General features: G+C 39.4%; 1 protein-coding gene across 1 annotated transcript; it reads left to right on the top strand.

The window, feature by feature from the left end:
- The first annotated feature begins 554 nt into the window (after positions 1-554).
- Positions 555-26924, top strand: KLF13 (Kruppel-like factor 13). The gene is made up of 2 exons (XM_009994397.1): positions 555-1095; positions 26632-26924. Exons 1-2 carry the CDS (start codon positions 555-557, stop codon positions 26922-26924), a joined length of 834 nt encoding a protein of 277 aa, XP_009992699.1.
- Positions 26925-27217: the final 293 nt, after the last annotated feature.

Below are 27217 nucleotides of genomic sequence, written 5' to 3'. Positions count from 1 at the left end.
TTGGCGGGGGCCCTGCCCGGCGCGGCCCCGCCCGCCCGTGGCGCAGGATGTGGCTTGGCCGTGACGCCGGGCCCAGATGTGCTCCCCGGGACACGCCCCCGCAGGGGTCCCGGCCACTCGGAGCCGCGATAACGGGCACGGCTTATTCTACTGTCACCGCGCGATGGAAGGGCTGGGGAAGCCGCGTCTTGATCTTGCCTTCTCGAAAAAGCAGCACTGACCCACGCGCCCAGCAGCGAGCTGCCACTGCCAGGATTTACTTGCTCTTCTTTTTCTCTTCCAGTGGACTTGTAACGCTTTTTAAAAATTATTTTTTTATTTAGGGATAAGCTGGGTGTGATCGTCACGAACAAAAAGTGTGGGTTTGATGGCTGCTAAATCAGCCTTTACTTCTTCAAGGAGATCCTAAGAAAATAAGGGGAAAGTGTGCTCACAGTCTTTTTTAAAAGGGAAAGCAGTATCGTGGGGTTGTTTTGGGTTGGTTTTTTTTTCTGTTTTGTTCTTGGGTTGTTTTTTTCCTCTTCTGTTTGGATTTCTTTTTAAACTTATGAAAAATGGCAACAGCAGCATATGTGGATCATTTTGCAGCAGAGTGCCTTGTTTCTATGTCCAGTCGTGCTATTATCCATAGTCCCAAAGTGGAGGCTGACCCCCAGCCTGATGCAGGAGCACCTCCTTCATCAAATGGAGAAGATGAGCGGGAAGTCAGAGAACCCGGGAAAGACAATGGATCATCATTACTTGTGGTAGCTGGCATTTTAGCAGATCTGAACCAGCATGTCCCAAACTCACCTGCTCTAAGGATGGAAAAAACAGAGACCTTTGATATCACAGAACAAATACACGTTTCTATCGCTCCTAAGGAGTTTGGGGAAGAACGTGTCTCTTCGGCTGGTAAGCGTGGAGGAGGAAGAGCAGCCACACCTACTAGCCTGGCTGCAGTAACTGAGCCAAGCCCCAGACAAAAGAACAAACGCACGAGAAGCTGGACTGACCCTGGATCACCCCAGAAAAAGCACAAATGCCACTATGTGGGGTGTGAAAAAGTTTATGGCAAATCTTCCCATCTTAAAGCTCATCTAAGGACCCACACAGGTTAGTTACAATCCAGCCAGAGGTTTATTTGTTACAGCTTGGTAATTAAAATGGATGTTGAAAAAACAAAACCAAACAAACTTGTATTTGGCCACCATTATGGTTCACCTCTCAGAACTCAGGCTTGGGAAAACCAAACAACAACAAAACATCCCTCTGGGAATAAACCCCTGCTGGGCTTAGATTGAAAGCTAATGTTGCCCTTTTTATTACTGAATGTCACAGGGAACTGTGCGTGAGTCGGCTGTGTGGATCGTACAGAGCTGTAATTTTTAGCTGCTAGCCTTCTTGTTTGGTGTATCTTCTACTTCCCTTTCTAGTGCTTCTTACCCTCCCCATCTCCTTTTTCCTACTCCATGTTCTGGTCACTACCTTTTTACCAGTTTACCACTGCCCATAAAAGCATCAACACTCTTGGCATATTAAAATTAAATGTTTTAGAGGCACCTGAATGACTGTGTGTCTGTTTCTTCCTTTAGCAGACACTTGTGTGGAAGTTAGAGTAGGCAGGAAGGCAGATGAGGGGCTGAACACGAGTTACAAGGAGGCATTTCAGTGTAGAGAGAGGGGGACACGGGCAGTCTCAAAAAAGCTTTCGGCAGCTGAATAAAACAAATTTCAAAACAAAAAGCATTTTAATGCAAACACTAACTTGTTCTGACCAATGTTCAGTGTTTACTTCTTCATTAAGCCTTATCTCGGCACTTTTGTTGCTATTGTAATTTATGAGACACACAGAAAAAGTGTGGAAGACTTGCAAGTGCTCTGAAAGTTATGCACGGAAGTACTAGGAGGACCATCTTGAAACAGGCCCCATGACTTGCTAGACCTTGTGCTGGGGAACAGGGCAGCTTCCAGCCAGACTGAGAGCACCAAAACTTGAGACTGATCTCTGCTGAAGGCCCTAATCACAGCACATATGACAAGGCACCACACTGACTTACGGCAAGCTTGTGCAAGCTGCTCCCCTGAGTAATTTACTAAGAACTATGGTCAGTTCACTTATAAAGAGCATGAAGAAAAAGATTCTCAGAATAGAAGTGGCACCCCACCCACACCTCTTCAGCGTCCCTCCCGCTTTTCATGCTGCCTTCCTGAGATAAATCAAGAGCTCTTCTAATTGGAGGGTATGTTTTCCTCTCCATAGGAGAGAAGAAAGCTCCCATCAAGTTTTGAGCATATGGATGGCTGTGTTGCACAGCCAAAGGAACAGCATGTTCCTGGCACCCCAAGCAGCCTGCCCTGTTTTGCACCGTGTAACTGCTTTTTGCCTCCTTGGGAGTTATGCAGAAAAGATACTTCCCCTTGGCTTGCAGGGAACTGTCTCCATTAATTTCGAGGTTTTTACCTTTTCTGCCATTCCCCTAAAAGTGAAAACAAATCTAGCAATATTTCTGGGCTCCCAAACCACTAGAGACTAAGAACATGAACTCCTGTCCCTGATAATGAGAGGACTGGTCTGTGCCCTCCCTGAGGAGGGAGGAGGCAGGGCTGGTGGGGAGCGTCGCTCCAGGCTGCTGCTGAGCAGAGTCATTCGGGGACGCTGGCTTGCCTCCAAGTTCTCTGGTGTGTTGGGTTTTTTTTAACTCTTCATTTCCTGTATTTTTTCTAGGTCTGTAAGGCTTAATTGGTTATTGCTGTAGTTAATGGCACTGAGAGAAGAGAGCATGTACGTGTCTCTGAGAACTAGAGGAAAAGCAGGGAAGGGACTTATTTTGCCCTGGGAGTGGCAGGACCCTCGAGGACTACAGCTTCTTTGTTTTCTTCAGTCTCCAGTGTCTGTGTGGGAAGCTTTAAACAAAGCTGCCAAGTTTCCCTCTTCATTGGCAACAGGTCTGTCTCTGTTTGGATTGAATTTGAAACAGGCTTAAATGTCTCTTACTCCTCTTGCAGAATGTCTTCTAAGGGGTTTGTTGTTCTTTATTTCTTAAAAAAAAAACAAAACAAAAAAACGTGACAGGCTTGAAAAGAGTTCATATGACACTAGGAGTTCCTCTAACAGAACAAGTGATGAATTCCAGGACTGGCAAATGTTTGTGTTTACAAATCACATAATGGGTTTTACTGACATAGAACAAGGGTCTTGGGTTTCCTCCAATTTCCAGTGTTCCTGAGCTAGTTAACGTATGTCAGTCTGTCCATTTGTCAAATGGGTGGGCAATGGCTATCACCTCACCAAACAGTGGTGAAAGTGCTCCAAGTACACGTGCAAGGAGCTTTAAACAGCTACCCTAATAACTCCCAAACCTGTTTACAAAGAAACAATCAAGAACTTCTGCTAGGGAGTAGAACTTCTTCCATGTGCTGTATAACTAGATTATCTGGTATTTAGGGGTGAACTGAAGGCTAAGAACACTCTGCAGGCTAGAATATACTGATGATAATACTAGAGATACCTGAATAGCGCAGTTTATGACATGTCTTAGAAACTTGCTTGTCCTTGGCTGTTACTGTGCTCAGAAACTAAAGGCTTATCGTGAGTTTATGGTGTGGTAAAGAGATTGAGACTTCCAAGTACTGTTGGGTCAAATCCAGCCCACATTAGTAGAGACTAAAAGCTGGTACTATTTTCCAGCTGTTTGGTGCACCGTATGAACTCCCTCTAATAGCTATAACTGAATTTCAGTGCTCAAATGTCCAAAAAACATAGTGCAGAGAATGCTAATTATCCTGTTTAAAGCAGGAGAAACAAGATGGAACAGCCAAGAGAGCAGCATCTCTGTTCTCTCTTAGAACGTGCTAAGGTAATCCATAGTTTCTTGTGTCTGGCACACTAGTGGTTAAGCTATCTCAGCCTTATGAATGCTTCATCTTGATTAAATTGGCAAACCCTTGAACCAGAAAACATTAGTCACTAAAATCCGTGCCATTCTCTCCACCAGCTTTCAAATGCTTCCCTGCCCCCTAGGTTTCTTTTAATGTTCCTGTTTTTCCCCCTACTCTCTCACTGCCTGTCCTGGAGTTCAACGTGATCAGCCACAAAGCCCTTGAAGTTACAGTGTTTACCAGAAGGTTATATTTAGTGCCAGTGGTAGATGTCAAGCCTAAATGCTTCCCACTGAGGTTTCTGTGGACCTCCTAAGATGTGTTGTGATCCACAGATGCAGATTCACAGATTTTTGTCCCAAGTCACATTGATCCTATCAATACACAAATTTCACCGGGGCACCAGTTTTAAAAATCCTGTCCACTCCTGAGAAAGCTTCTAAACACAAAGGACTTTCAGAAAATGAGATGAACCACTTCCATGAGAAAGTTCTCCTTTAAGAAGTTTTTCAACATGGTGTTGCTAGGAAGATTTGGGAAGTCTCTGGAGTCACTGCAAACCAGTTTTTCTCTTTTGACTCACCAGAAAGAGGGAGACAGGGCAGAGCCCAACAGCCATCTACAGGCAACAACCTCATTAAGCATTGTCCAGAACTATTATGTTCTAAGATGCTGTAGAGAACCTCATATTATTGCATTACACTGCATATTCGTACATAGAAGAAAAATTGACTAGATTTAGGACAGGGATCACAAGAATCCTATGTATTACAGCCCTCACTCCAATCACCGTGACCTCTCATGCTTCTAGCCATCTTCAATAGTGTGCTGCCATTAATGCAGAGAGAGCACAAAATAAACTTCCATTGAAATATCCTCGTAAGCTTCCTAGTTTTACTCACTAAGCAGTACATCATAACACAGAAACAGCTTTTCAGTCATCAGAACTAAATGTGTTTGCACAAATAGACATAAGCAAAGGAGCTGTGGGCACCTCTCTCAGTCTGGAGTCTCACTGTGATAGTCTTGCATTGAAATCAACTTAGAGGCCAGATAGCTTAACAGTGACTCCTCCATACTATTGGCAAACTATCTGACTTCTATATATATCTGTCAAGGCACAAGAAGAGAAGGCCATCCTAGTTGGTTTGAATGAAGATGCTATCTGTGCATGTGTGAAGAAACTCATGAACCAATGTAAGGAGGAGCAAGCTCACATATCAGTGAAATAAACTTAATTTACCATTTTAGTACCTGGCCATTACCAGAAACTTAGCTTGTCAGCTAGAAAATGTGGACTAGACTTGGCTTGGGTTTCCTTTGGTTTGCCTGTAGACACACAGTGGACCTAGAAGGGGTATACACGTGGCTTTGTCACAAGTGGGCAGCGTTTGCAGAGATCCAAGCCTTTGCAAAAGATTACAAGAGGAGAAACTTAAGCTATTGCCTCCTGTGCCACTTGAAAGCAGACAACAGGGCTGCAGATTGCTCTTGTGTAGAAGCAGGATGAAATGAGTGGTACCACTGTCTCACTTCATCCTCTGAGCTGCTAGTTGGGCTGCTCTAGATGCCAGGACTGAAGGGAAGCTGCACTTTCTCTGAACAGGATGTCAGAAGAAATTGGAAAAGCCTTTCCCCAACGCTGATTTCCCACAGGCAAGAATACAGACTGAGTGAGTTTGGCCCTCTGCATTTTGCTGAGCAGTTTCAGTGTCTAGGCCTCCTGTTTTCAACTTCTCGTGTTAAGTTAGAAATAGCTACCTGGCTCTGCATGCCTTGCTCGCTATCATTAGCATACACCCAGATTATCAACAAACTCCAGAGTGCCTCTAGGCTGTTGTGTCACCTAATACTCTTCTACTGCCTTCTACCTCCTCTTTGTGCTGAGTGCATCCAAATCTTTTCTCTTGAGACAGGCTTACATGGTAGTTCAAGACAGAAAAGCCAATGTCACAAAAGTCATCTTTCTAGACTGAACCATAAGTATTCTTTCACAGTGTTAAATAGTTCAGCAGCCTTCTCCTATACTTTTTTTTTAATGCTCCTGTATTCTGTGATTTTTCTGAAGACTGATGGTCTTAGCTGTCTTTTAATATGCTTGTATTTTTAAAATAATACAAAAACACTAAGCATTATTTTTCTTTGTTCTGAAAGAGCTCTGCAACTCCTTTCTTACTTCCTCAAAGAAAGGTTTGACAAATTTAAAAAAGTGAGCCAGTTAAAAACATAAAACACCTTCATTTACAGCCCTGCCTAAATCCCCAGCCTTATATCCAATTTCAAGAAACAAAGTTAGAAATTGAAAGCATTGATCCTAAGCCTAGATCACACAGCCTATGTTCACTAAAGATAACAAATAAGCAGTACACATGCTGTAAGTCTCTTAACGTTAAAAATCTTTGAAATAAGCATGAGGCATAAATTTCTTTTAAAAAAGCAAGAAAATTTAAAAACTTACATTTTTCAAAAGTTGGTCAAGAAGAAAGCAGAACTAGTCCTCCTCTCTCCTTTTACCTGACTAAGTCTGGATTAAATAATAGGATTCAGGTAATTCAGCTGGAAAGGGATAGAGTTAAATGGAGAATGCAATTGGCTGACAAGGATATTTAGCACCCACTTGAGTAGTATTAGCTACTAGAGAGAACTAAATCTTCTGATTGTTATACAGGTTTTTTCTGTGAAAGTCTTCCATTTTTCTCTCCAGTCTTCACAGAGATATTAATCATGCAGAAGTCACAAAATTAAAGCCTCTGATAACAATTAACAGAGTTTGGGTATTGTAGCTAGCAAGCCTTTAAAGCAAGCTTTACTTATTGTGTTCATAACTGTGATGGACTACTATGAAAACCACTGTGTCCTCTTTTTTTCCCCTCTTTATCATGGTCTTTTATGCAGGTGTCAGCATAGCTAAATGTTCTCCCTCCGTAATTCTTCCCCACTTAGCCTCTGTTTGCTTTTGCCGAGTAAGGAGGGAAGAGGAAGATGACAATCTGTTTAATAGATGAGTGTTTGGGGACACACATGGTTGCGTTGCATTGACTAAAACATGCTCAATAAACCAGGAAAAATGTACAGAAAGAAAAGGAAGAAATTTTTTACTTCCACAGTTATTTGGAAATCACATTTTGCTGAGACCAAGACAGTTGCTGAGACAAGTCTAGCTCAGGCAGTAAGCTGCCAACATGTGCAAACTGTGATCTTATTGAGCAGAGGGTAATTAACAAAAAAACCACCCAACTACAGTATGGCTGTTCCAATCAAAGTAATTCACAGAATACACTGTTCAGGGACTGCCTCTTATACAGGGTGAAAACTTTGGGTATGTAGTGGAAAATCAGACACTTCACAGAATTCTCTTTCCACAAACCATCTTCCTTCAGCATGGAGGTAGTATTCAGATCCAGTGAAATGAGAACAATTAATATTGGAAGTAGTGAGGATGGATCATCTTGGAGTTTTCCTCATCATAGACACCAGTAGCAGCACTTTCCTTCTCTAGTAGCAAGACCTAAGTCTTGTAGATAGTCTGGAGTAAATCAGTAAATGGTCTTTTTAATGGACAATTGCAGTGGATAGCTGTATTTGTGTTATAAATTAATCACAGCCTTATGGAAAAAGGGTTCTGAATGATCTGTAGAAGATGTCTCTGCAGTAGCACATGCTTCTCTGCAGGAATTTGGAAAGTATTTGTATGTTACATGAGTTGCACATAAACAAATCTTTTGCTAAACTGTAATTCTTTATGAAACAAACTCAGAATTGGATTTGATCTGAAAAGAAGGCATCTTTAACCATTTAAAATACAACTGCTGCCTTGTGTTATTGTCTGGCTGAACATGGTTATGGCACATCCAAGAGCAGAAACCTGGAACTTGTTTATATTGGACATGTGGTTTCTAGTTCTGTTTTGTAAGTTAAGCATGTTCCAACTTCCCCCCTTCCCCCTTCCAATCTTGGATCAGCTGTTTATAAGTCAGTGCTGACAAAGCCAAATAAATACTCTGCTGCTTAAATGCAGGACAACCTTTGAAGGGTCCTTTCTGTAGAATTTCTGTAGGTATACTTTTTTTCCTTTGTTACCCACTTGGCTTTTATTAGGTAGATTCGCATGGGCAGTGAGATCATTATCTTACTGTGTTCAGTTTAACAATAGCTAGACAATGTGGGTTATTTAAGTGCAGGCACTGAAGTCAGACACACATATCCTGTATTTTTCAGGTCTTGCAGATTCAGCAAAGCTTACAGGGCCTCCACGTAATATAAAAGAAAAGTTTTTAAAAGTTCAGAGTGCTACCGTTGTAGTTACTGAGAGAAAAACTACCTCAGAAGCTTTTTTGCAGCCCTAACATAAAAAGCATTTACTAACCAGGAACTTGGCACAATTCAAATGGTATTAAAGTGAGCATATCCTGAAATGACCTCTAGTGCAAGCAAAAGATTTTCTGTAATCAGTTACACTTTTGTACTGCTCTCAGCAATTACAGGCAAAATATTTGTGACTGGGTATCTGTTGACATTGCAGTCGGTGGATCGATAAGCTATCTTAGATTTATTGTACACTGTATTTCTACCAAACTGCTCTCTATTATTCAGTTGAATGAGTTTTTGGAGTTGAGGCACCTAAAAAATTCACGTGAGAGTACACTGTGTTTCTGCTATGTGTTTTGCAGCTTTCTGTCTGCTTTGGTCCTGCTGCCAGCTAGAATATCCCTGGTCAGCAAATACACAAGCAGAGTGTGTGTGCTGGTTGTTTATCCTTTACTGCCTTCAGCAATAGCTTTTAAAACTGGTCAAGGAGAGAGGCAGAAATGCAAACCACTTCTTTCCAGAGTAAGACCAGCTGAGGTATGGCACCCAGAAAGAATGTAATGAGCTTTTAAAACTAAACAGCTGTCAGTATTTCCACTAGAGGATTATACAACAGAACCAGCTGAGGAGGGTTAGAACATGTTAGCCTAGTCCATCTTCAGATGTTTCCTGCAAAATTTTGCTGAAATGGTGAGCTACCTGTTAATAGATCAAATACTTTTTTTTGCAATTTGGGGGTAAATAAATGAAATTACATTGGTACAAATGTACATATTAGACTGGGCCTTACAGATTCCTGCAAAACCTCACAGTGCATATGGGGCTCTCCTGTGTTCTTAATTTGGTATTTTAGGATCCTGCTCTAACAAATATGAACAGGGATGCTGCTAAAATCTAACTGGACCAGACTAATTCTTACTAGATATTGTAGAGGCTTACTGATTAGAAATGTGCAATTTATTTTAAATACCAGCAGAACTGCAGACTAGCATTAATACATGATTGCCTTGGCAGTTTTTGATTCTTCTGGAGATTGATATATTTTCCAAGACCAATGGGAAGTGAACTGTACGCAGCTTTCATATACATGCATGCGAAACTCTGGAAGCCCCTGTAAGTCAATGGAAATTTCCATTTGGAATATATATATATATATCTCCATACAAGCAGTGCCAATAGAATGTTGGCAGATAGCTAGTCTTATTGTAATAGTAAATCCAGGGTGTATTTTCAAAGTATGTTTTTTAAATTCTCAGAACATGGACAAAACAAAACTGAATTTCTTAGATACCCCAGAGGACAACATTTCTGCCAGGATTCTCATTGATAATTTTTTTCCCATTTGTACAGAGATGTGCAGTACTTGCACCTTCTGCTTCTCCCAACTCTCAGGATTCTTGGAAGCAACTGAATTCTTCTTACTAAAATTTTAGAAATACTCTTTCTCAGATTGACAACATGTGCACAGAATTCTAGCTTAAATAGGAATGTATGAGCAAAATTATGATTAACCTGAAAAGCAAATGCTTTGGAATTTATAGATACCTCTACATAGTATTATTAGCATAAATACACCCATAAGAAAAGGATCATAAGCTCATTTTCTCAAAAAAAAAAAATGGCTGAAAATATGTGGACTTTGGTTACAGGACAAAGTAATTCTATACTATAGGTTTAATAGATGTTATGATATGGATTTAATTGAATCAGTATTACTTCAAGCTATAAGATAGGAAAGGTATCTCTAGCTAATCACTTACCTCTTGTCTTAAAAAATAACCTGTCACTTCTCTAATAAGAAAATATTTGATTATTTTTTTTAAACAGGTAATTTTGTATTTCATTTGGAAAGAAACCACTTCCTCTCCCCACCACCTGCACATATAGTAAGCATCGCACTGATAATATACATTAAAATGTGTTTGCACACAATTAAGGGTCGCTTACAGTGAACCCTAACTCTGATTCTGTCCCTCCTTCCTGTGCTGGTGAAACTTTCAAGGGAAATAGGGCTGTTACCAGTAGATTAATTCAGCATTGCTTAAATAGTTGGACATGCTGCCTGGATGGAGGATTCTCAATCTCCCCACTATATCCAGCTCTTACTTTGTCTGTAGAATATCTGATACTGTTGAAAAGATAAGTTTTCAAAAAGCAGACTAGTGTCATAGCTCCCAGAGTTTGTAGAGGGCCTGAAACAGTAACTTTAAGAGCAGTAACGTCTCAATTCATAACAGTGAGTTTTACCAGATGCTTCTGGAGGTATTTAGATGTCTGGCATCTATCTATGGTATTCAGATCCATTACTTTCAGGTCAGTTTCATCCATGGTACAGATTCCCCATAATCTGCAAACTCTTTAAATCAAGGGAACAACTGAAGAGAATTGTGATATTTACGACATCAAAATCTGTTTAAAACTGTTAAAGTAAAAGGAAGCTGTATACAGGTATCACAACGTCTCTGTAATGCTGGTAGGATGACTTGTGAAAGACCTGTAGAAGCACAGAAATACTAGTAGGTGTAGCTGAATGCTGGGGGAACACAAATGCTATTCATGATTCACTCTACTATGGTTATATTCTGCAGCTTGCTTAACATCTCATCTGCAGGTGAGCTCAGATATCGCAAAAGATAGGGGTAGTTATCCATGGTGAAAGAATTCCATCATTTTCCTGTGTTTTCCTTCCAGGTTGAGTGAGTTTTGTTGTGTTAGCACCTCCTTTCAATCTGTTAGTATCATTAGTTGCATCCTCTCACTGACTGAATCAGACTTTAAGCCAGCATCTGTTGGAGCTCACAGTTCAGATGTAGAAGTCTGATTTCTGGGGAGCTATTTTAATTAACAAATCTTGCTGGTAGCTTTCAGAGGATGGTCGGGCAGGTTACAAAGCCATCTTTGTTGTGCTCACTGAAGTAAGCAAATATTGTGTAACAGCTGGCACAGATGCTTTACCATGAACCTTGTTCCAGACTTCTACAACCAGGAAATGTACTGATGAAATGTGTTTAGGAATGTGACTGTCAGGTATCTTATACTGTCTCAGGTGAGAATTCATGAAGCTGTCATGATATCATGCAGAGACAGAACTGTAATGAGAAATATCTTTTAAATATATACTGATTGTCAAAATACATATAGAATCATAGAATGGTTTGGGTTGGAAAGGACCTTAAAGATCATCTATTTCCAACCCCCCTGCATGGGCAGGGATACCTCCCACTAGACCAGGTTGCACCAAGTCCTATCCAACCTGCCCTTCAACACTTCCAGGGATGGGGCTTCCACAGCCTCCCTAGGCAACCTGCAAGCATCTCACCACCCTCACACTGAATAATTTCTTCCTAATGTCTAACCCTAATGTCTCCCCTCTTTCATTTTAAAACCATTACTCTGTGTCGTGTCACTCCCTGCCTTTGTAGAACTCATCTGTTTTCTCTTCATTTCTGCATGTGATTTTTTTGAATAGTGTTGGTCAAAATGTGTTTGGAATGTACAAATTAATAGGTTATGTTTTTCACTATGGCAAAAATTATTTTTTGTCAATAAGAATGTAATAGGTTACAAAAAAGGTCTGAAAGAATGCTATCTGGTTGGTGCTTTGCTTTTATAATTAATTCTTGATAAAGCTGCTATACTTTCTGAGGATATGTCATTAATACCCTGCTTTGTACTGCTAAGGTTAGCACTTGTGGGTGAGTTAGAGACTAATTATTTTGGAAAAGCATATGATGTCTGCACTGAACTTCTGTGCATGTTTGCTTAAAGCTTCTTTCCATGAACCAATTCGGGTCTTGTATATAGTGCACCCCTGGACACATCTAAGTTACACTTTTCTGTATTATACACATACACTGTAAACTGGATATGAGCATGAAAATTGCTTTCTTAGATGTTTAGTTGAATTTCTTGCAGAAAGGCAAGGAACTGATGTGGTTGATACGACTTTATTTTTTTTCTTCTTTGAATCCTTTTGAGAAACTGAGCTCCACTCTCATTGGCAAAGAAATCCAAGTTAGCATATAACTACTTTTCATTTGAGTACATTCGTTGCAGTTTTAAGGACAAACATCATAAGAACAACAGTAATTTCCACTGCACAACTGTTTTTCGCTTGGAAAAAATACAGGAATGGTCCTAAAGGTCCTAAATCAAGTTCATATTTGACTCTTCTCATTATAAAGCACATTTGCAGCTCCTTACCATCTGTACAGAACTTCACTGACTTATCAGTAGTCAGTGAATAATCAACTCTAATCCTTCCAGATTCTGTGTTAGTTTCTGTGTGGACATTCCTTGTGTCCAGTTCCTTCTCCCATATAACACGTGGGAACAGACCCTAGATGCTACATCTGGAGTAGTGAATTTGTTCTCTTAAGGTGATTTACAAATGTGCATCTCTGAGCATGCAGACAGTATTGTGTAAATAACTTTACACTGCTGATGTTATGTATCTTCTGTAAAATATGGCAAACACCTACCTGTTTGTGTGCAGTGTAAATAAGGTATAATTTCCCTTAAGACTAAGATTTTCTCTTATTTGTTGATAGTCACAAAAAGTAACAATGCTAAACTTGAGCTGTAAAAACTTTTCAAAAGAAAGCAGAAACAAGTTTTAAAGAATTGGCTGAAATTTAAGGTCAAAGTACTTTGTGCGTGACGTATTCTGTAGCAATAATAAACTGTCAAGATACAACAGCAGTAGTCAGATCATCTCAGTCCCCTGAATCTTAATTTAGGATACAACACAACTCACAATTCCTGTTTTAATTGGTTTTACTTACAGTCAGTCTGTTGTAACAGAACCTCCTGATTACTCGAGTTTATGAACCTTGCAGCTCTGCATACTGCAATTCCTGAATCCCAGTCTGAGACCCCTCATAGCTGCCAGAGCTGTGCTCAGCAGCAGCTAGGAATATGGACAGTAAGTCAGGTTCAAATAATTTGTAGTTCCCAGATTTAGGACTAGATTTACTTTTCATTCACAGGAAGCTTCCCCAAAATCTTTGGTCACAGTAAAATCCTGTATTTTGCAGAGTATTTCATTAGCCCTTCTGCTTTGGGCATGCCAGGTGCGGTCAACTCATTTCCTGCATATACAAGGAACAGGTGCACCATCTCAAAAGCTAGAAAGGCCAGCAAGTTTCCTCTCCTAACCCAAAAGAGCAAACCTGCTCACTTCTCAAACAAGGAAGTGTAGCAAAGCATGAATAAATGTGCTTGAGGCACTAGTAATTTATTATTTTCGCAAGTAATAGGGATCTTTCTACTACAACTTGTCTACCTTCACAATAGCAGTTTTACTTTGTATGTACAACCTGTAGAATTCAGAATCTATGCTAAGGAATCACACAGTAAAATGGTTTACGTGTCAAGAGGCTTTAAAAGTGCTTATAGGTAAAATGGTGGCTGCTAGGCAGCTTTTCTACCATGATTCATACGTATAAACCACATTCTATAGCAAGACATAACTGGTTTAATGCTAGACTGTTCTGCAAAGGCAAGTGATGAAGCCGTGGGTGTGGCATGCAAGGGAAACAGTTATAAATGATAGAGGCCATACTTGTCTCTGTGTCTAATTTGGTAAATTTAAAAATAGTAAAGATGTTCCTTTCAGTACTACTTAGAAAGGAAAATGTTGAAAATAGTATTTCCCTTTGAAATAAAGGAATTCAGTTGATTTCTCAGAGAACATGTTGAGATAGTTGCTTCAAAAGCAGAGAGGAGTTTTCAAAGTTATATATACTAAGATGCCTTTGACAAGGCTGTCTTTGAAGTATGTCCATGTTCTACTTAAGATCTTAACTTTTCAGTTAAGTTTCACAGCCAGAGTCACACTCGGATGACTGGCTCCTGACTTTACTCCTCCACAACCACATAGATCATTAATTTCCAGCACTCACCATGGTCTGTCTCCTACACGGTGACCCCCACATGTCAGATGCAGCTGGTGAGGCTTGTGTCCCTAGTGAGCCTATAACCAGATGTCCAACTAAATGTTCATAAAACATGGGAAGATCACAGGAGCTGAGCTGCACCTAGGGTGTTCATGCTCAGAGAAATGGTGCTCTAACAGCGATGCTCCTCTACTGCAATCTAATTAAACAGCCTCTCTTCTGTCACATGATTTGCCCCCTTCCATGTGACTTGTTGATGCCTCAAGTCTTACAAGATTAGGGAGAAGTTGCTTGGCAAGTGTATCTAAGGAGGAATGCTAAGGAAATCTCACAGCAACATTTCATTAGTAACCATTTCTATTTTGTATAGAATATGGCCAAGGTGGTAACACACGCTTTCAGATACAGCTTGAGACACTGGAGAGGAGCCTGATTTTTCAAAGAACTGGGTGTACATCCCTGCAGGTTCACTCCAGTGATTAAAACATTAAGACAGACAAAATTAAAATGCAACCTAATTGGTGATAATTGTTGGAAAATTTCTCTTATTTATTTTCTGCTTATATGTGAATGAGGCCTAGATGTGCTTGTGTTTACACACATTTGTAGTTACAGAATTAACATATATCAAATATTGAAAAACAAGCCAAAACTAGAAAGGAACAGGTAAATGGTGCTCTATTTTACTCTTCATACAGCTGTGGTTGAAGGAAACCACTAGGTGGGGAGATGCAAAATAAACAGGGAAGGTATTACCAAAATAGAACATATAAATGACACTTGAAAGACTTGAATCCTGAATTGCAAACATTGTCCATTGTAAAAAGCTGACCTGTAAAAGTGAACACATTAGAATATGAATACAACTGTTGTCATAGAATCTGATTCCTTTATTAAAAGCAAAAACCTGAATTCTGGTTTAAACAGAAAGTGTAGCTTTACAATCTGGGCAGAATATTGTCTGAAGTACACCTTGAATGGTAGCTTGAATTAAGCAAGAGACTTACTGTTGATTATCAGCCCATAAAACTACTTTCCAGAGCTGCCTGTTCCCTGAAGGTGAATGCTCCATGTAGTCACTGGCTGATGCTGCCCATAAACTACTTCAGCACCACCTTGCTCTCTGGCACTACAAGCCATCCTGAATGAGAATAAAAACAAAAGGAAATTCTCACTCTTTCTCTCCTCCATACTGTTGCAATAAACTCTCAGTATCAGATTTTTCTCTCAGCTTTACAGCTTAACCTGTACTTACAAATGCTGAAGTCCTGTGCTTCATGCATGCTGTGTTACTGTAAGGTTGTCAATTAAACAGTTCAAAAGTTAACAGAGACATTTCACAGTTACACCCAAAGGCAACTTTACTAACTTTTGTTTGCTTGGCTTCTAACAATATGAAATCTCATACTGTCCCCAAATCCTGAGAGATGCTATGTACATAAAATGCCATAGCTTACCCCCAATATCTATTCAGGCCAAAGTATGTGGACTTCAGCTGGAGACTGAGGATAGTCAACATCTTCCAAAATTCAGATAAATAAAGTACAGATTTCAGTTTAGATGAATAATCCTTTAGTCTGTTATTTTGCACGGCAGGACAACCTTTCATGAATTTGATAAACTTTGCTTTTACAAGCACTCTTCTGTTTTCAGTAGAACAGAATAATAAAAAAATCATTGAAATGTCAACAGAGAACAGTCTGATTCATGGGGCCATATGATTCCTTCTTTGCAGTTATTCACATAAGTGTTGGATAAAGCTCATGGAGCCAAAGTTTCACAATTTCAGCATGAATTCACTCACAATTCACACCAGATTAACATCATTTGTCATTACCTATTTAACTGCTCTCCTCCTTAAAATATTTCAATTGTCATACCAGTGATCAGGCACATTATAATGCAGGGTTTTTATGAAAGCCACCACAAAACTGGTGAGGTGGACTTTCACTGAAAGCAGTCTAAACTACTGTAGAGGTCATTTCTGTGTTCACTGTAAAGACAGAGATGGTATGTGATGTTTCAGTTTGATTTCACATATTCTTGCAATATAAGCATCTTCAGGTTCAAGTTTCTAGTTTTTATCTAACTTTTAAGTTCCTACCTCCCACAGTGATCAGAACTCAGATAAATTAAAGCTTGAGACCATCTAAGTAAATTTAGTCCAACATGGACTAGATGACTATATTTTCCGGTAGAGAGAGAAGATCCTTGCATTATTAGAAGAGCAAGGAATAACTTGTGTCCCACATGGAAGGCTGAGGAAAGATAGTTTATCACTTTGATCAGAAAAGGATCACAGTTATCTGTAGAGATACATTTACAAGAGACTCTCCAAAGAGGCAGTTAAAACATTTAGGAGTCATTATGTTCCATTTTTGGTTCCTGCCATTTGACCCATGAGTACCTACTGGTTCATCTTGCAACATGTAATTTCTCTGTGGAAGGACCACGCCATTGAGAACAAATGGCTTGACAATTAGCTTGTCAGCTCTGTTGGGATGTAATCCCAAGTTTCAACAAGAGGTAGCACGGATGAGAAGAAGAGGGGGAAGTGTACTATAGTGAGCTTGCAATCTTTTTTTCCACTGCAAGAGTGGACTGGAAAAAGATGGGATGCCAAGGAGTACACTGTTTAGAGCTCCCATGGAGCTGCTAACAGTCAGATGTGTGATCTGGAGCTGTTTTGAGTTTGCAGAGTGGGCTGGGTAACAGAGTGAGCAATTCTGAGGCAGCACAGGAAAGATCCAGACAGCAGTTTGTAATGGAAACCTTGTGTTTCTGTTGGTACCTTAACTCCACATTCCCTGTAGACGCTTTTGGTTCAGTTGTGTCAGCTATGGGTAAAATTTTTTTCCCTCCTTGAGGAGAGAGTATCAAGTCTGGGGAGTTTTTTTTTCTTGGCTTTAGTTCCTGTCTGCATAACATTTTCATTAATCCCCTTATTTGCTCTAACACAGCATGAGTGGTGCAGCCGAAATCATCAGCTTGTAGCAGACACCAAATCAGTATGCTAGCATGCTAGAATAGAAGTAGCACAAGACTGCAAATGACTAAACAAGATCTCAGTTAAGAGGCCAGACTTCACTGACCTATGCTGAAGACACAAGCTTTCTATATAAGGAATGAAGAAATCCCCTTAAACAACAAGCATTTGGCTCAAGGCAAGAATTCTAGGCTGAAATTCTGTTGCTGGGTAATGTAAGAGCTCAGATTTGCTGATTAGCACTTACATTTTTTGGTTTTGCAATCCCAGTATTCTTTTGAAGTATAGCTATTAAAAAGTATAACTGATGAATGGAAAAAGGAAAAAAAATTCCCATCTTTTAGTTTTGTCATTCAGTAACACCCAGATTTTTTTAGAGGCTCTACTTATGGCATTTCGTTCATTTATTTTCTAATCACAGGACGTTTGGATAATCATCCTTCCTTCTTACATTCATAGATATGAGTAGAAAAAACACGAGAAATAAAGTAATTAAAGAGCTAGTTTACTAAGCCCCAGAGTCCCCATCTTTCGGAGTCTGATACTTCAGTGTGGTTTGGAAATGACACATAGCTAAGATTCATCTTCCTCTCCCCAGAATTCATCACTTCATCATTTCAGCATAACACAATCTAATTATCTTGCATTTAAGTACAAAGGCAAAGGAACTGCTATTGATCTCCATGCTTGGAACAAGCCACAGGAGAAACAATCAAGTGGAAGTTGCTGTTTTTTTAAGTTAGTGGCATTTCAGCTGTTTTACTGAGCACTAGTCTAGGATTTAATGCCTCAGACATAAGGAGACCCAGTAAGAGCTTTAGGCTTACTGAACAGAAACTACATACACCAACTGCAGGTGCTTAACTTTCACAGGAAACCCAACATTTTGTTTGCATTATTTTAGAACATAAGCTCTCATAAAATGAAGCTGTTGCCTTTTGTTTTTCAAGGGCTAGACCTGTCATTGGTACTCAGTGAAAGAGCATTGTTTACTCACAGATTCTAGCAGCAGAGGAGAAAAAAAAAAAGCTGCTTTTATAGTAGGATGTGGCAAAAGTCCATGTAAACAAAGGCACTGCACGTAATGGAAGCACAATCAATGTAAGTTATTCATGTGGGACAGATATGGTCCATTCTACTCTGCACACTCACCGTGACATGGAAGTTGTCCACACTAAGTAGGATAAATTTCTGACCTCTTGGGCATCCTAATAGCTCATATGTTCCTCTTTTCTTAGATGGGAGATCTCCATTTTGTGTCAGAACTTTTGGGAATAAGAGTAAAATGGTGAACGTTAAGCTTTAGAGTTAAGACAGAATCAACAAAAGGGCATTAGATAATGGGGATAAATTCATACAGAACTGCAAAGAGATTTATACTTTATCTTTGAAATCACATGCACTGTAAACACCATCTCAATAATCGTGCAACATTACCATTTTTCTATCTGATGGATTGCTGCCTTTGTAAGACGTACCTGAAGTTTTGATTACTTTGAATTTTACAGACTAAGAGGCATTGCTGTACTGATGGTGCCTTTCATGTGTATGTGTTGTCAGTGCAGTCACATAGCAAGACTACAGCAAATATGACAGAAAAGAGTCAAGAGAAATACTACATTTGTGGATTTTGACAAGGCCATCAAGAAGACAGAGCAGTAACACAGCTGCTACCACTAAGTTGTGCACTGTTTTTCCTAGTTGTCAAAAGAAATCTTTACCTGCCCTGAGATGTGGGGAACATCTTTCATGCTCATTACACTTCCGTGAGGAGCAGACATATATATGTATGTCTTTCTTTCCTGTCAGGGCTAACCTGAATAACCCAGGGTATTAATGAGCAATTTTACACCCAAAAAGCATTAGGTCTTACTGCATTTGTATACAGCCAGTAACACCCACAGAACCACTGAGAAGATCAGAAAAAGTGAAGAGGAAAATGCCACACTCAATGTCTGGCTTGGTGAGGCATCCTGGCCTTCAAGTGCACAACATACAGCACTATGAAGGGTCAGGAGAGGCTCACTAAGTGAACTCCCTTCAATTTGCTAGTAGTGGCAGATAGCCTGTGACCCTTGGCTAGAAAAATGATGAGGAATCACTGTGCCAGATATGTGTTTTACAAATTACATGCAACTCCGCTCCCTCACTTTCACTAAGACTTTACTTTCTAGTTTAGCTCTCTGATGGCATTTCTATTCCACTAGATTCTACTGTTGCATCAGTTTGAGTTGTCAGATGCATACATTCTTATCTAAGTGCTCAGCACATGACTAGATGAATTAATTATTCACAAAATTATAAAAGTGCCTTAGGTTCAATGCTTTATTGAGTCAATTCAGCCTCTTTGCTAAAATAGCTTTAAATACATGTTACTTCTAATAGAGAGGATGTATTTAAAAGGTACATGTCTATATATCTAGACCCCATCATAAAAGGAAGGAATATTGAAGGCTAAACTCATCTTAGCGATTTTGTATCCCATTGTTTTTCAAGAGAAAAAATATTTAACATACTTAACACATGAATATAACTATGTTTACAAAGTCCCAGTTTTGCTGTAGTCTAAGTGACTGGAGAGCTTCACAAGACCCTCACCTAGTGCAAGTAATTTTTTGTAGTTTCAAAAGAGGAAGGAACATATAAAACAGGGAGGGGTTGTGTAAGGAAAGGAGAAGATATAAAAATGTGAACTCTTCTGAAACCAGGAAGTGACAAACTGCAGCAGAGAAACTCTGATATTGGCAATAACAAGTGATTTGTATCTTAGTAAAAGGGTGCAGTAAGACAAGTAGTGTCAGAATCTCAGTGGTTAGGTCTACAGACACAGATGTGATTTTCAAACTGTTGAATTCCCGAAGGGTTTTTTTAATTACTTTTTTTTTTTGTCTTCCATCAGTTGGAAAGAATTTCACAATTGCCCAGCAGGATTACCTAATTTTTGGAGTACTTAATAACAGAGAAAGAGAGAGGGAGATTACAACAAAAACAACATAGAGAGAAGAAAACCAAATATAATTCATTCTGTGTCCATGGAACTGTAACACTCTCTTATCAGTCCAGAGAAGAAAATAAAATATATGTTTGAAAAATATGCTTGGTCCTTCTGACATGGACTTTGGGTTGGTGGCTTCTTTACCATGCCAGTAGTGCATCTTTTTGAAGGGAGAACTCAGAACACTGTGTTTTGAAGGTATGCATCACTTACCAGCAGTTTGCAACATGACTGAGGAGGACAGATGTACTAGCAAACCAAAGCAGCTTAGTATAACACTGGAAAATAAGTTTCTGGTAGTTAAGATGCTTTAGGGAATAACCTAAGACTCCCTGGACCACAGTGCAATGCTAGAGGGCATATTCTCAGTCACACTGTCAGTATAGATCTAAAATCTATTCTAAGGTTTGTGTGTGAAGACAAGGATACATAGACCTCAATGGTCTTTGCACTTGGCTGGTTAGCCCATTCTTGTTGGCTGTCTTTGGAAATCCCTTGTGCTTATAAACACAGAGTCTAGTGAAAGTTGAAAACACAAATCAAATTGTTTCTTTAGACAATCAGATCTCCAGCTAGTCACCCAATAAAAATGTCAGGCATTTAATCTTCATGAAGGGAAAGCTAACAAGAAAAGCTAATAAATTATAAGTTTCCATTTCTTTAGTAGCAAAAACTATAGAAACGATATTTTTGGCAAACAGGTGTTCACCTTTTATGAAGAACAGAACTATATGTCAGTTAAACTCAGAAAATAGTTTAGGCTGGTTTTCTTTGTTTCAGGAAAGTTGTGATAGTTTGTTTCATTGATTCTTTTCAGATTGACATTATCATTGTGTGGAAAATTGTCCCCAAGCTAAACGAATTAAAACAGTGTCACCAAAAAATTGCAAAAGAAGTAAAACATTTTGGCCAATAAAAAATGAAATTACTGTAAGGTTTGTAGTTTGCTGAACTTTTCTGCAGTTCAAAGCTTTAAATTTTTTTCTATTGAGCAGAAAATAAGTCGTCCACATAGCTCTAGCTGTTTTTTCACTCTTTCATTCAAAACTTTAGCAAAGCATGTAGCAATATTTTTACTCAATTATGGACATTTCATTTAAAGCCAATTTGCTTTAAGATTTATTTTTGAGATTCTGGAACACAACTTACTCACTCATTAGTTGCATGAAGTGGTCTGGAACTTGGCTGTAGCTGGAAGAGGAACATAAAGCTTAATGTACTGAACACACAATGATGCACTTCAGCAGAGGTGCAATGAGAACTAAACAGGAGTCAAACAGAAGTTAACATAGTAGGAAGAAAATTACTTGGCAAAGACAACAGGTTCAGGTTTCAGATTCTTAATTCACTGTGCAAAATTACAGGATAAAAATGTGTATTTTGAAAGTGCTAAGCTACAGAAACTTACACAGAGAAGTTCAGCTTGGGCATCCCAGTTTGAGAAGAGATTCAGTAAAGCCATAGAATGCATTTTAGACAACAGAAAGATTATGTGATGGAGTGTCCTAGGGGGAGCAAAAAAATCCCAGAAGGGTTAGAATTATTCTACCTTGCCTAAAAACAAGCAAATGTAGCTGAAAAAACTACAGTAAAGAAGTTAAATTATTATATACTGAGATTTAAGAACAAGCTGACCTTACCGAACAAGTTTGAAATGAAGAATATAACTGATTGAATGCAATCTGCTTAAAAAAAAAAAAAGGAATAAATTGTTTGCATTGTGATGAAAGTGAGTGGTAATATTTTAAGAAGTATCAAATAGCTGCCTGGAACATACCAAATTAGTTATTTTGGTTTTTGGGTGGACCTGACTGTGGCTAGGTTAGGGGGACTAAGGCTAGGGGAGGAATTTTGCACTACTTGCACTTCTCTGGCATTGTAGCCATTACTACCAGTATAGTATCTGAATGTGTGTTCATCATTAGCTATTCAAGTTGTTCTAGTTAGCTGTACTTATACGGATAAGTCACTTGGTGTGTTCTGCTCCCAGGTGGAGCAATACTAGCACTTCCAGAGTAAACAGTAACATACATTCCCTTAAAATGTAGACTCGCCACTTGGAAATTCTCATTTCAAGAAATATTCGTATATGTCTAAATAACTCAATAAAAACGTTAAGGTACAGAAAATAAATGAAGAATTTAAGTAACAGCTGTTATGGTACCTGTTGCAGCTCCTGCCCAGTAGCAGTTTCCCATACATGCAGAAAACATAAGATCAAATAACTTATCAATATAATGACTGGATTTGTTAAGAGTAAAATAAAGATGCCCACACTTTCAAGTGAGGTTGTGCTTCATCCCTGGGTCTGTGCGTGTTGGAAATATGAGAACTCCAGTTCCTAAAAAAAGGTCACATCACAGATAATGGAAATAACAGTGTCCTGGGGGCTTGGAGGAGTGTCATGTCCCAGTGTCCAATAACGTGTGAACTCTGACTGAAGCCTTTCTTGGATTTATGTGTTCAAACTACAGTCCCATATTGTCACTGTCTAGTGACAGACAAATTTCACCCTATAACATTTCTTTTCACTGAGAACATGACTAAAAATTGCTTAGTTTCCTGGAACTAATCAAGCTTCATATTGCTGAAATCATTCCCTTTGTTAGATATGGTTAAAGGCAGATGAGACATTCAAAAGCTGTTGGAGAGACACGCAAAAGCAGATGCATGAAACCTGATCGCATTTAGCTTGTTTGGTTATGAAGTATCAAAAAAAATAACAAAACCATTTATTTAAAACTTAACCAGTTTCCATTTATGGGAATTGGGAATTCTAAGGCTTTTGAATGTTTTTGATCCCTTTTTAAATACATGATAAAGAAACCACCATTCATCTAACATCAAAGCTACACATTATACACTGTCTTGCATTCAGAAGGTTAATGATTTGCTTTTTGGCTATGTAAAAGGACTAGTTTATAAATAAGAGATTAACAGAAATGAAAATATTTGCAAAAACATATCAGGGCTATTGAAGGATTTTTAAAAAATAACAGCCAGTCTCAAAAAACAGTCAACATAGTCTCCTTGACTGATTTTTTTTTTCCCCAGGATACCATTTCCTCTCTTGGAGGAAGGCTGCTTCAGTCACATCTCCATTTAACTGTCTGCTCCTTATCCTCCCCACCCAGCCTGCTGATCTGTGTTTCCAAATATACCCTTAATTATGTCTATGAAAATGTAGAAATATAAGAATAGCACACAGTGGCATGTTCACATTTCTAGTCTGTTTTCATAAAACATATAATGCTGTTCTGCGAAGCAGCAGAACAGATTAAAGATCACAGAAAATTGTTTCTGGCTTACTTATGGTTTTGCAGGCACTTGTGGAATTCCCATGATACAAATTTGTTACTGCATGACATTGGCATATACCTGAAGATGCTAACATAATATGCAGAGCTAGTACATGAGGTAAATTTTTAAAAACTGTCCCCGATACGTGGACTTAATAATGCTCTGATCTGTAGGGCAGTGGATATCACATTTCAAATTTTTCAGATACGATTGTCTAATTGTTTGCATTGTAATTCTGAAAATGGTTGGTTTTAGGTGTCTCATAGAATCATATCCCCACCTGTTGGTATTTCAGTCATTAGTCAGTTATTAATTAGCGATGCTCAGGCCTACAGAGTACTTGGTATAATTTTTAATTGTTATTCAAATGCTAGATATCATACAGATGGTGAAACAAGAAGCTGATCACTCCAGAGTCTGTACTGGAGTGTCACTATATACAAACGGATTCCTTAAAAGTCTGTGGATTGGGGTAAAGTCAAGAGGGCTCTAAAAGTATGGTACAAATAAAACTCAGTAGACAGACATCAGATCTGGTTCCACCATTGCTGTAGTTTTTGTTTCCCATAATTACAAATAGTTGTCTCAATATATGTAATGGTTGACAAATATAGAATAATACAAAGGACCATTATAAGAACAGGCTGGCTGTACTTGCTTCTGATTCCCTTCCAGCAAGAGATGCATTTTTTAAATGCTGTTTCTATAGCCCAGGCAACTCTGTGTTTCCTTTGGCGCTTTGTTCTGGCACCGTGTAAGCAGCACGAGTAGCTGTGCCACTGAAGTGAATTCAGAAGTCAGTGCACCTGCAGATCTCACGTACGTTTACTCAGTGAGCACTCTAAGTTTCTTAATGCAGCTTTACACACAGTTTTTTATTTGGACAGGGTGGAGTTCAGGAAGAAGCGAAAAATGTTCTTGCTTGTGTAATTTTCAGCTAAGATCAGTTGTTGTATTTAATTCTCAAATGTGATGTTTTTCCATCAGCTTGTGTAACTAAACACAAGTTATGTGATGTCATGTGCTCTGGCAGAGGAGCTAGAAAGGTTATAATTTAGTGGGATTTGGAACATGGAAATCCATATTTATTTAAAATTGTAAAAGAAATAACATTAAGCTTTATAATATTCCTTCTCTTTTAAAGGCATCTCTTGCTTGCCTCTCTGAAAAGTAAAGTAGCCTGAGCTTCTTTTTGATTCCTTTATTTTCTGGAGGCTTACCTCTGTGATCTGCTAGTGATATTCATAATGTACAAAAGTACTGCTGCTGCCAAAGCATAATGTTAAAACTCTCAATACACACATTCACATGCTTGACATCTTTCCTGCTGTGTTTAAGATATTTGATAACATTTACATATTAATTTATAGGATCAAATTCTTGCAGTCCTTGTATAAAGGTAAAATTGTGACTTCAGCATTGCCTAAGATGGAGCTCAAAATCTTTACTGTGTTGTGTACAGCCACTTCAATGGTAAAAGCTCTTTGTTGAGTACAACATGTCCATGGGTCACTGCTTATGCAAGAAAGTGGTACTGAGACTGCATGTTCTCTAATGAGATTAGGCAATCTATTCATATAATCTCTCATTCTGTTGATTGTTTTACTGCCGGTAAAAAGTCATTTGTGTAACTTACCTGCACAGAAAACCACATCCCTTCTGTTTAAGAGATGAGACTGACAACAGACTGTGAACTTCCACGTGTGGTTTTGGAGCAGCAGCTAGGTCTTGTCTTAATTAATAACCTGCAGCAACTTTGTTCCAGACTGTGTACTAATTTTTTTATGAACGATAATTACTCTCGTATCTTCACACAAGGCATCCAGCCTTTCCTCACAATGCAGCTTTTCTTTGAGGAGGTGTTGCTAAACCTCAACAAAGCTGGGAAGCACTCTAGAAAACTTCTACCACTACTAGAGTGATACCAGCTATCAGTGCATGGAGGGTAAAACTACGTGGCCAAGAAACTTTAAAGGCAACTACCAAGAAGATATTGAATTGAGACTGAGGGGGGAAAATACTTCCTAGGAAGGAGAAGAATGGGACAGTAAAGAAATAGGGCAAGAAAGGCCACATTATCTTTGACTTAGCAAACAAATCATCACCACCATCATTGACAATGCCAAATAAGGAAGGTGAGTAGGAACCTGAATGTTCTTATCCAGGTGTGATGTGCAGTGAGGAGGGGGAGACAAAATGTTCTAGATGAATAACAAATAAAGAATGTGATGTTCAGACTCAGTGACAGTAAGAACCAAACCAATATACAGAAGTAACAGACAGCACATTTCATGATTTTATGTTTTCATTTTTAACAAACAGAGAAATTAAGGATGGAAACAACTAATATGAGTTGCCCAAAGCTATGCAGCACATCAGTGATAAAGCTGGGAATGTATTCTAGATACTTACTGGCCCAACAATGCTATTTCTGTCTGTGACCTGTGCCCACCTCCAGTGCTTGAACTCCTCAGGCACCCCAGTGTTCCAGTGCAGACCACCAGCACAGCCATGCAATGGCATGGGCATCTGGCCCTGTGAGAGATGTTTCCCATGTCTGAGATCTGTTGAGAAGTGCAGCAGGTCACCAGACTGTTATTTGAGCTCACTGGTCCTACCTTAAGCATAACAACCATAGTCAGCTATTGATAGAAGGCTGTTACTTTCAATGTGGCACATTTACCTTGTTGAAATACAGTGCTCCTTGCATCACTTCTAAATGATACCTGAGCCACTGAACAAGACAACTGTAGGATCTTGTAGCAAATGCAGAAAAATGCAGGCATAGCTGTGGAGAATAAAAGTCACATCCAGTGCCTCAAAATTGCCACTTTGCATTTTCACCGTAACTGTTTTTAAATAGCTGAAGAGAGACTTCCTCACAGCTTCTGAACTTCAACATTGAGTCAGATAGAAATAGGGACAGCTTAGAGGAATAAATATAAGGAGGATTAATGAAGAAGTGAAGCCCAGCAGACTACAAGAGCTATGAAATGAGACATCTGTGAAAGGATCGATGTCATAGAGTGACATGGAGATGGAGCCCAGCATCTCTGAAGATCCAGTTATCAAATAAGGTATCACTAGTTTGACTGACAGTACTTTTTAATGGGTTGGAATACCACAGTGGCCTCCTCTTTGAGAAACACCTTCTCCATTTAATTGGTGCTAAGTAGCATGTACCTTGCTCCCAACTTTTGTATTCTAACTCTTGCATACAAAAAACCACCAGGGAAGATGTTGCTATCCCTCTTCTCATCACGCTTACTATTTGCTTCCTGCAGGTGAACGACCTTTCGAGTGCAACTGGCAAGGATGCAACAAGAAGTTTGCCCGCTCGGATGAGCTGGCCCGTCATTACCGCACTCACACCGGAGAAAAGAAGTTCAGCTGCCCCCTCTGTGAGAAGCGCTTCATGCGCAGCGACCACCTGACCAAGCACGCCCGTCGCCACGCCAACTTCCAGCCCAGCATGCTCCAGAGGCGCAGCGGGAGCGGCTCCAGAACAGGCTCTCTCAGTGACTACAGCCGCTCAGACGCCTCCAGCCCCACTATCAGCCCCGCCAGCTCCCCATAGACCTGCCTGCACTGGATGTCAGCACTTTGCCTCTCATGCCTAACGTGGAGTTTTGTTTGTGTTGCACACATTTAAAAAACACTCTTGTTTCCCGTTTTTCCCATCCCTCCCTTTGGGAAAAAAAAGAAAAAAGAAAAAAAGAAAAAAAAATAATCAGTAAATAGCTGCCTCCCACTGCAATTTCCAGTCAAATTTTCTTTACCCAGCCACACAAGTGGCTATTCTAACCTCATAGACAGCCAGACTTATGTTCCGCTTAGTAACTCCTGCTGTCTCAATATTTCATGCATTTT

Source organism: Chaetura pelagica, unplaced genomic scaffold (assembly GCF_000747805.2).
Source record: "Chaetura pelagica isolate M959 unplaced genomic scaffold, ChaPel_1.0 scaffold222, whole genome shotgun sequence".
Lineage (NCBI taxonomy): Eukaryota > Metazoa > Chordata > Aves > Apodiformes > Apodidae > Chaetura > Chaetura pelagica.
This window is presented reverse-complemented; position numbering and strand designations above follow the sequence as displayed.